General features: G+C 37.2%; 1 protein-coding gene across 2 annotated transcripts; it reads right to left on the reverse strand.

Moving 5' to 3' along the window:
- On the reverse strand, positions 1-9,852 carry LOC141910104 (putative tubulin polyglutamylase ttll-15). Of its 2 annotated transcripts, none has more exons than XM_074800821.1 (15): positions 9,844-9,852; positions 8,561-8,788; positions 8,201-8,365; positions 7,744-7,863; positions 6,846-6,921; positions 6,229-6,298; positions 5,640-5,723; positions 4,661-4,745; positions 3,922-4,000; positions 3,730-3,838; positions 3,486-3,552; positions 3,046-3,173; positions 2,694-2,793; positions 2,220-2,333; positions 1-2,126 (listed from the first exon to the last, which is right to left on the reverse strand). In XM_074800821.1, the coding sequence occupies exons 2-15, from the start codon at positions 8,786-8,788 to the stop codon at positions 2,001-2,003; spliced, it is 1,551 nt and encodes a 516-aa protein (XP_074656922.1). In that variant the 5' UTR covers positions 9,844-9,852; the 3' UTR covers positions 1-2,000. The 2 variants fall into 2 exon arrangements, with proteins under 2 accessions (XP_074656922.1, XP_074656929.1); XM_074800828.1 differs by lacking the exon at positions 9,844-9,852 and adding an exon at positions 9,671-9,704.
- Between the last annotated feature and the right edge of the window lie 739 nt (positions 9,853-10,591).

A 10,591-nucleotide genomic window follows, 5' to 3' on the forward strand; every position in this document is an offset into this window, starting at 1 on the left:
TCAAGGTCTAAAACTAGCGGTCATCCGTTTATCATGCATACACTTCTTGCTCCCTGGTATATTTTTGAACTCTTGAGTTTCCTCCGGAGCTACATTGTCATTTTTCACATCCTATTCCTATGTTTTTGTCATTTTTCATATCCTATTCCTGTTTTTGCCCTAAATTCAATCCCAGATTATCTACAGCCATTGACAGACCATACTCTCTAGGTAAGGATTTGAACCTGATGGATCGCTACACTCAGCCACGGCACGAACCCCTGCCGCACTAGACCAGGGGCACAAGTACATGCGCAGAATTACTGCGCAAAAACTTGTGGTACCAATCAGATTGCTTGTATAATCGCGGAGGCAAACCGCACGGAAGAACTATAGATGGGAAAACCCAGGCTAAAATGGGATATCTGATTGCTAATAATGACATCATCTAAGCTGCGCGTGTGGCTGCATACTCGGCCTAATGTGGCAGGGTTTCGTACTGTGGCAATCTCGATGCCATCAGGTTCGAATGCCTGCCGAGGGAGGATGATGACGGACCCACCGTGTCAATTTGTCACGGCTAAAAACAATTCAGATCACTATGTCAACTAGGGGTCCAGGGACACCATGCCCACTTGGGAAGTGGTTTCAAATGCTCAACAATCTAACAATTTCAACATTCAACGCCCCCTGGTGACCATTTACAAAAACCAATGACCTTGAAACTCACCACAATCATAGAACATGTCAGCAGCTACGATTTTGTAATTGATTGTGATAACAAAATATGCCTCGTTACCAATTTAATATGGAAATACTAAGTCATTCTACTATTCAACGCCCCCTGGTGACCATATTCAAAACCCAATGACCTCGAAACTCACCACAATCATAGAACATGTCATGACCTACAACTTTGCAATTGACCATGGTAACAAAATATGCCTAGGTACCAATATAATAAGGAAATACTAATTTATTCTACTATTCAACGCCCCCTGGTGACCATATAGAAAAACTTATGTCCTTAAAACTCGCAACAATCATAGATGATGTCATGAGCTACAACTTTCCAATTGATTGTGGTTACAAAATATGCATAGGTACGAATATAATAAAGAAATGCTAAGATATTGTATTATTCAACGCCCCCTGGTGGCCATATACGAAATCCAATTACCTTGAAACTCACCACAATCATAGAACACGTTATGAGTTACAACTTTCTAATTGATTGTGGTAGCAAAATATAGGTTATCAATAGGTTATAAATATAGGTTATCTTAGGTATCAATATAATGTGGAAAAACTTTTTCCCACTTACGAATGAGTACTGGTGACACCAAGATGGCTGCCAATTGCGTCATAATTGGCTGATGAAAAATACCTGTCTCAGGTATAAAACATCCCTTTCCAAAGAATACCCATCACAAAAAGTAATGAGAAATGGCAAACCAGTAGGAAGCTACAGGACTCAGAATTCGGGCCAAAATTAACATTTTTGGGCACTAAAAAGGTCATAGGACGGCCATCTTGAGTCCGACCGACCCAATTTTTGGTACGTTGATGGGCCCTGGGGGGATTCATATATATCCGAAAGCTCAAGGTAATTGATCAAAGCGTCTTCAAAATTTCCCTCAAAAAGTTAAAAAATGTGTAAAAAGTGCTGATTTTGGCGAAAAACAATGGCTGCCAGTCGGCCATCTTGATTCTGACAGGGCCAGTTTTTGGGCTGAAGATGTGTCTAGGGTAGATACATGTGTAACCCAAATATCAAGACATTACCTTGAAGCGTCTTCAAAACTTCCCAAAATAACTGGATTCCATCTACGGACGGACGACGGACGAAAAGTGAATGCAATAGCCCGCTGGGACTAAAGTCCCAAGTGGGCTAAAAAGTACACGGAAATAAATATATAACCACTGGTATTTCATACAACTCAATCTCTGCATGCGTAAAAAAACCCCTCAGATATCACAGATCCATTGAGTATTAATCAGTTTCACAGCTTAAGCCACGCTCAACACCAATGATGAGCCTGCTTACATTTCCCTACGAACCAACGGTAGATAAGCTTATTATAATTTCGTAATCTACGATAAAATCTGTCATTCGCTGGTGTCCATTTAGCAGCCCATTCCGTACTCTATATATAGAAATAAAAGATCTACTATTGATTCCACGTGCGCGAAAAATACATGTAAAAAGCGAACATATGTGCATTTCATGTAACACGTACCATTACTGGCGGAAAAACTCGTCCCATATTGCGTCTAGTCAGATGTTCCAAGTAAGCGTACTTCAAAGTCTGTCTTTGTTCCGAAGTGAGGCATGTATTACATACTTGGCATTTCTGTAAGAAGAGAACCGAGTAATTACATAGAAATACAGTTACTAAGCCCCTCTAATAATCTAGATGCATTAAGACCAATAATCTGGTCCATGAGAAATTCAGATTAAAAATTATAAGATATATATTTTTCTGTGTAGGCCATATGAATGATGTCCACGACGTGGTTTCATAGTTTTTGTTAACTTTTAACTCGAGGTTAAATTCCCAAACTCGAGTTTCTGATTCAGTCAAAAACTAAGAGTCAAATTTAACCAAGAACTGTGAAACCAGGTCCAGATTAAGCCTGTTAGAAGCAGACATGCGATCTATCGGGTAACAACACTTGAGAAGGATCGGATAGATGCGTCTATTGCGACATACCTCTAAGTTACAATTGTCGCTACAATCCGGGCTGCTACAAATATCACTGAAAACATGAATATCTTTATCCGACACTTGCATCTCGGCTTCATCGGGAGAACTGAAACCAGAAGACATCATTGTGAGATGAGGAATCATTCAATTTCTTGCGATAGTTAAATTGGTCCGAACTCAATTAATTCATTGTCAGTTAATTCACTCATCACATTACTAAAGTCGTCACTATTATTGAGTTCAAATATGTGTTTCCAATGCAATTTACAAAGTTGTAAGTCATCATTTTTGATAAGCCATCAACGTTATGATTATCCCAACAACAACAACAACCTTAAGCGAGTTAGACCATACCTACCTCCTGAAAATATCTCTTTGCAATGGTCGCACAATTCCTACCAAACTGAATAGATTGTGCAAGACTTGTTCGTAAAGCAATCGATTCGGTTTGAAGTGCAAGGAAGACAGGTTTGGAGACATGTTAGCCTAGAAGGTAAGCGAGATGGATAGATGATGATCGGGGAAATTTTCATTAAGGTTCGAAACACCAAAGACGCCCGTCAATTCATACTTTTATACACCAGCAAATTGCCCTCAACCTATGACAGACGAGATGAAGGTTATTCCTCATAGAGCATCGCGCTGTGCGGCGCGGTTATGCGCAAATAGCGGGTTTATATAAATCGCTTATGAAACGAGGGATAAAAGCTGGATGGAAAATCTAGTCCGTTTTCAACCCCATGCAAATCAAAGTAGAGTACGGTAGGTAAATAGGATGAATAGAAAAGATTAACTTACTTCCATCAAATAAACATTTAGATTTTCATCCAATACGAAGTCAAATCGAACCATCTCAAAAAAGTTTCTGAAATTGAGTATATCATGCCGTTATTCACTAAACCAACAGTTTTCTAAGATGGTGCAAGAACACATACCGGTAGTACATATGTAAAATAACTGAATATGAACGTATTGTTAACAGTCAAACTGTTTTAATCTAAGGCTTTAATCTAACTAATTTGACAGCATATTTCGTTTTTACCTGGATGATTTATATTTTGCTGCGCTCGATATGAGATAAGGTTCTTTTTCTAGGTAGACGTTACGTATCGTATCCTTTATATCTAACCACACTTGCGTGTCATTTTTACCTGTCGAAAAATGACCGCATGATTTTCATTCAATTACGAAAAAAAATTCAAAACGCTAGGGAGAGAAAAATCGCGAAGAGTACCTAGTTTTCGTATGTAGGTGTTTAATGATTCTCGGTGAGTGAAATTCAGGTCTGCGTAATAGTGCTTCAATGAAGGGATCTGAAACGTACGGAGAATTATCAAGCGCTTATATTAGAAACGCCTCACATGATATCAAGAAACTGTTTCATCTGTCTCGATCAGTTTATTCAGTATGAATTTGAGTACCGACGTAAAAAAGACCATTTCACACATAGATCATATACAGTGGCCAGGTAAAAAGATTCTTACTTGAATATTCTGTATTATCTTGTTAAATGAGGACTAAAAGTCCCCATGTTTTATATGATAGATTTTTACAATACATATTGTATCAGTAGGTACCCTACTACCTACAATACAAATCTATAGAGAATTTCATCAATTCACATATTCACATGGGGCCAGTTGCTAAAAAATTGATGAAAGTTAACAGGTGAATAAATGCCAAGGTAGCAATTGATATTAAGCAACTTTTAAGCAAATGATCTCTGTACAATAGATGGATATGGATTTTTGTCAAATTGTAACTTAAATTCATCAAATAACAAGCTATAAAGAATACAAGATTTTGTAACATCGCCTGTAAGTTGTCTATCGGTATGTCTATTGAAGATAAGCAGAATTGTTCAAGAGATCGATTTTATCCAAATCTGGATCATCAGATTACACACAAAAACGAATACTATACTGCTATAAACGAATTGATCAATGAACAATCTAAACACTAAAAGCACATGCCTGCCAAGTGGGCGTGTAGTCGTCCCCAACCACATATTTGTCAATATCTGAAGCATCAAATGGGTGATAATCTTTCGGGCAGAATCTGAAAAATGTCCATTTTGATATTCTTTAAGTATAGGAAGAACTGGCACCTTATGCATAATGCAAGATGCCATGTAGGTGGTGGGGGGGAAGAGGGGGACATTGTGGAAAATATCTTATACATGTACATGCATACGCATGTGCCATGGATAGTACAAGACAATCAAAGCTGTTGACTTCTAAGTCTAGGCCTATAAATATAGGAAATGTGGAGAAAATTTAACTTAATCCAGATCAATTGGGATTACAGCATCATAAATGATATTCATACATCCACGTCATTTCCAGAACAACAAACTAATGATGCCTCGATCTAAATCTGGATTACTGGCAAATTGACTGGTCACATATACAGATATGGGTTAGTTATCAAAGTTTATTCAAAGTAAGAAATCCTTAAGCTAGATAATGACGTATATGAGTTACTCATCACTTCATGGTGATCAAGGTGAGATCTAGTATCAAATGTACCCTGCATTGTCTTCTTATCGGAGATACTGAATTTTACATGTTCCATTACCAATCAAATTCACCCCTTCTCCCACTAAGTTTGACAAGACCCAGTGATAACTTGCAGTAACAGAATTTTGAAGTGGCCCCAATTGCAGTCATAACTTCAGTCTAAAAGCTGACTTGTATCTTAAGAATAGTTTTAAGCTGTTGGATGAGCTATACATGTACATGGAAACCATAGGCCGGGTCTTAAATCTAAGTCTTGAAGTATTTCCTAGTCTACGTATGAAACAGGATGGAATCTCCTCTACGACATCAAGCTGAGCACTGATGTCAAGTACATAACATGTACTAAACAATACTAATGGTACCTATAAACAATGTACATGTACATGTGAAATATAAAGACTCTACGTAGGCCTAGCTAACAAGTCTAGCTTACCTTAGTAGTACTTCAGCATCCATAGTGTAAACCCTCAGTGGATTAATAGATGTTAAGACCGTATAAACGCCGATATCAAATTTCCTGAAATATTTTGCAAATTATTTTTTGATTGACAGACAGTGGGTATTCGATGACATAGATAGTAAAACATGTTTAACCACGATATTTTCAATCCAAAAAACATTAAAATGGAGCACAGCTTTTTCTAAATGAAAACCATTAAGGTTGAAATGGTGTTAGGATTCAAAAGTTGTGTTAATTGGAAACAAAGGTATACACAACTTTTGCTCATTTTCAGTCCCTTCGGCCATGTAAGCAATATCAAGCATCGTGTATAGAGATTTAGCCAATTTTGAACCCCTTTGCCCAAAGATGTACCGTATAGGGCCTACATACCGGTACTTGATGAATTTCCTAGAAATCCAAGTATTTCTTCATTACACTGTTACATGAATCTGTGGCCTGCAAGAATGTCCAGACCTAACTAAAATCTTGATCAATGAAAAAATACTTGGATTTCTCGGAAGAATTCATTGAAGCCCATAAAAACCAGTTATGTTCCAATGAGTTGATCGTACATACTCACCTTCCATCAACCAGAAATGGCCGATCAATATATTCTTGAATGAATGTACTTTCAGCAGTGAAGTCTAACTCTGCAAAAAAAAGAAAAATTTGTTCTACCGCATGAACATTAATATGCTCGGCCCAGTCTAGAAATATCAATCATGCAGTTGGCTGCTACTACATGTACAATGATTGCCAAAGAGCACAGATCTAACAATCAGCTATAAGATAACTTGTAGTGGCAATGGCAGCAGAAATGGAAGTACCAAATATCTCATATTTGGCAGTAAGTATATTGAGCGCATTTATTCTTGGGATAGAGCCTAAAAAATTTTAACAAATATATTTTCGGGCTCGTGTCTCAGCTGCTGTACTGAGTGCAGAGATCCCGCTAAACCCATTTTGGTCCGATCACCAAATGTAATAAATATTTCACTACTACTGACATTTTTTTCTGATGTTAATATAGAAGCAAATGATGGAAACAAGCCCTGAACCAATCATGGCTATGATTACAGAGTCTAATGTACATGTAAGTCAATTGGGTAGTCATTACATAACTATTCTCACTGGTATAATTTTAACCAACTTTTTATGTAACACTACATACAGAATGATACGAAAATAAATAAATACCTTTCATTGATTTGATTTTTATTCCTCGGTGTGTGTTACTTTTTTGAACCCACATTTTCTTTGGGAATTTTGCCGCCTAAAATATAGAATGCAGAAATTAAGGGTCCACGGACACCATACCCACTTGGAGAAATGCTTCACAATCTGACAGTATAAACATTTACAAATACAGTAATCAATAAATTTTTTTTAAAAATTCAAAAATTTTTTAAAAATCGACTGTTATGTTTAAGGTCCCTTTCCAAAGCGCATACCAATCACAGATTTCAATGAAAAATGGCAAACCATTAGGAAACAATAGATCCCGGAATTCAGGCCAAAAATGACTATTTTGGACATTAACAAGGTCATAGGATGGCTATCTTGTGTCTGGTCTATCCAATTTTTCTTGATGATGATGGACCTTAAGGAAATAAATACACATCCCGGTACATATAAAACATCAAGATAACTGATTGAAGCATCTTTCCTCGGAAATTTACAAAATGTGAAAAAAAGGGCAAACCTTGAATCTGATCAATCCAGTTTTTGGGGCTAAAGAAATGTGTCAAGAGTAGAGACGTATATAAATAAAATATCAAGACAATTGATTCAAATGTCGTAAAAACTTTCCAAAATAACTGGATTCCATCTTGGATGGACGGACAGATGACATATTTAAAATGAACACTGGCCTAGGTGGGCCAAAAATGGTGATGCATGACAAAGCAGAATGCCACAAAAGAACTACATTTGACTCGCCTCAGATCATTGTCTTGCTCAGATTAAGTAACAAAGAATTGTTGAAATCAGTTAATTCAAAAATCTCATACCTCATATTAGACAGTCCCAGAAATCCGAGTTACCTGAAGTCTACTAGGCCAATACTGATTTCATATAAGCATAATATACAACTTACATATTTCTTGAAGTCATCAGCTTGATGCGGTAATCTAAAAGCTTTTGGAATGCCATGTATTTTAGTAACTGCCAGGCTGTTTTTATTGGTTACGTACCCAGTGCCAGGAAAATGGTTCACCTAAAAAGATAATCGATACATCGATACAACAACAAATAGGCCAATATTTTTCCAGATCATGCATCGTGTGCAGAAAGCTCTGATATCGGTAAACAACAATAGCCAGCAGTCGGCCATCTTGATTCAGCTCTTTTGGGCTGCTGGCGTGCCAAGGGCATGTATAGATCCAACATCAAGACAAATTTATCAAAGCCTTTTCAAAACAACTTGATTTTATCTACAAATAGATGAATAATGGGCAAACAGTGAACACAATAGCCCTGGGGCTAAGCTCCATGTATGCTAAGAACTGATGCAGATTAAGAGAGTTCAATAACCTAAAGACTACAACATTTACCTTTTGATGCACAGCTAAGTTGCGAAGTCGTTTTTCTAAATCGCCTCCATCAGCGAACGGATATTCATGCGACCACAAGACATCCCATCTCGTTTTCAAAGAACCACGAATGTAGCCCGACCTTTGAAACAAATTCAACACGTGGTCGAGGTATCCCGAATCAGGCTGGAATGAGAATGAAATATTGTGATTATCGTAAATTAATTTAAAAAGAGTTGAATCTCCTCTAATTTCTACATTTGTCAATGTATACTCATGATGTATGTAACACATAGCTTTCGGATACCTGTCTGAACTAAAGCGCTATGGATCATCTCAACAAACGAGGAAACTGGCCAATGAAATGTTTATCATATTTACCCGAGCAGCTACGATCGTAAAGACGGGTTGATTTTTAGGCGGTATCGATAGTTTAGGTTCATCGTATTCGTGCGCTCTGATGAAATCGTTTGTAAAATGGTCGCTCTGCAAGCGCCGTAGTTCGTAAACGTTGAGAATCGTCAAAACCAGACCGAATATGAGCACACCCAAAACAATATATGTGAACCTCGAGCTGACCCCGCTCTGATGAGTCGGCGCTTGCGTCATCTGAAATTAGATGCAGACACTTGAATTAATCGTTTTTAATCACTTAAAAAAGGCCCAACGCCATTTTCAAAAAGACATCTTTCATAAATAATAATTGACATTTATATAGCGCAGGTGAGCAAGTTCAGATGTGCTTTAATTTGGTATCATTATCCCCAGCCTATAACTCTATTCCATGCTTCAATGTTTCATGTATACAGAACTCTTTTAACAGTTACGGTAGCTGCCATCATGATCCTTCGCAGTTGTAAGCCTACAACTACGGGCGGATTTAGTAAAATGATTCTAAGGCCGGGGTCCAGAAGAAAAGAAAAGGCATTCTCGAATAAAGCAGCCATGTCGAAGCCCCTTAGTGGAGTCCCTCAAGGGTTTGATATAGTTATGAAGTCCACCCGAAAAGATGCAATTTCCAAGAGGATCAGTGTTGAATTTATAGGTTTTAACGATCTCTGTCGTTATGAAAAAGGCAACCACAAAGGGAAGGCTCCAACACCACCACTAAATCCGCTGATAAAAGTTTTGATAGGACCTGAATGGACTGGCAGTTGAACTAAAACATCATTTTTTAATCCATTCAACACTGTATTGAAAGATTGCAAAAAAGTCTTCATCGAAACGGGTTCATGATATAAAAGAGACCATTTTCTTGAAAGAATAAAGGTTTAACAATATGCTTCCATGCCTACCAACAGAAGTTTGGTATGTAGGCATGGAAAAACATTGTTAAACATTCAAATCATCGAGTCACTTTTCTTTATTCAACCCCTTTCAATTAAGACTTTTTGGCAACCCTTCAATACAGTGTAATATGTATTAAAAGTCAATGTTTTAGATCAACTGCCATCCAATTCTGGTCCTATGAAGACTAAATAAGGCACGTACCACCAAAACTGATGGAGCTAGGCCACATGATGTCCTCTCAAGTCAGGTTGAAATAGACACCTTGTAGTTGTGAGGAGCAAACCTCGTAGTTTGTAGCAAACATGCCGAGACAACCGCCTTGATTTTCACTGCACGCAAAGATAATAATAATTAACCTTATTCAGAAAACTTACATAATAAGGCAATCCCGACTTCGTCAAATTTTCATCTCGGCGTAATCCTATTCATCAAAAACAAATATAATACATAATATTTAGAAAGAGTTAGTGTATAGGCCTAGGGTCTACTTACTTTTTGATTAAGTTTTTCCCTTTTAATCAATATCATCACTTACCACATTTCAAATGTTCGGGTTTGTCATACAGCCTCTTCATGTCGAGTTCGCACTGCAACGAATGAACAATAATTTGTAAGTGATTGACATTTTCTGATTGCGCATTGTGTAACCAATTCTATTCTCATCGATGTTATTGATTTTGTGTACTGTATAAGTATCAATAACAGCAGCAAAAATCAATATAATCAATATTTATTTTTCATTATTCAGTAGCCTTCATCCATTCTATGGCTATCATGATGGGAATTTGTGACAAAAAGTCATAACAACAAGAGCGGTGATTTCAAATCATCTAAAATCATGGTCACCGTCCGTAGACGTAAAAATGGTAGGCATGGAAGGACATCTTCTATTTGAATAATTTTAAATGATAGGCATGGATACATATAAAATTGATTTAGTTTTTGATTTTTCATAATGATTTAGTTCATAACATGGCAATCCTTGAACACAGTGCGAAATGAATTAAAATGATGGCTCAGACTACAGGTTTCACACTACACTGACACTGTCACTGGTCATGTACAAAAGATTAAGAGAAGTAGCCCCAAAAATCGATCCGAGACAAAATATTGACTGTAGTA

This window comes from Tubulanus polymorphus, chromosome 1 (assembly GCF_964204645.1).
Source record: "Tubulanus polymorphus chromosome 1, tnTubPoly1.2, whole genome shotgun sequence".
Lineage (NCBI taxonomy): Eukaryota > Metazoa > Nemertea > Palaeonemertea > Tubulaniformes > Tubulanidae > Tubulanus > Tubulanus polymorphus.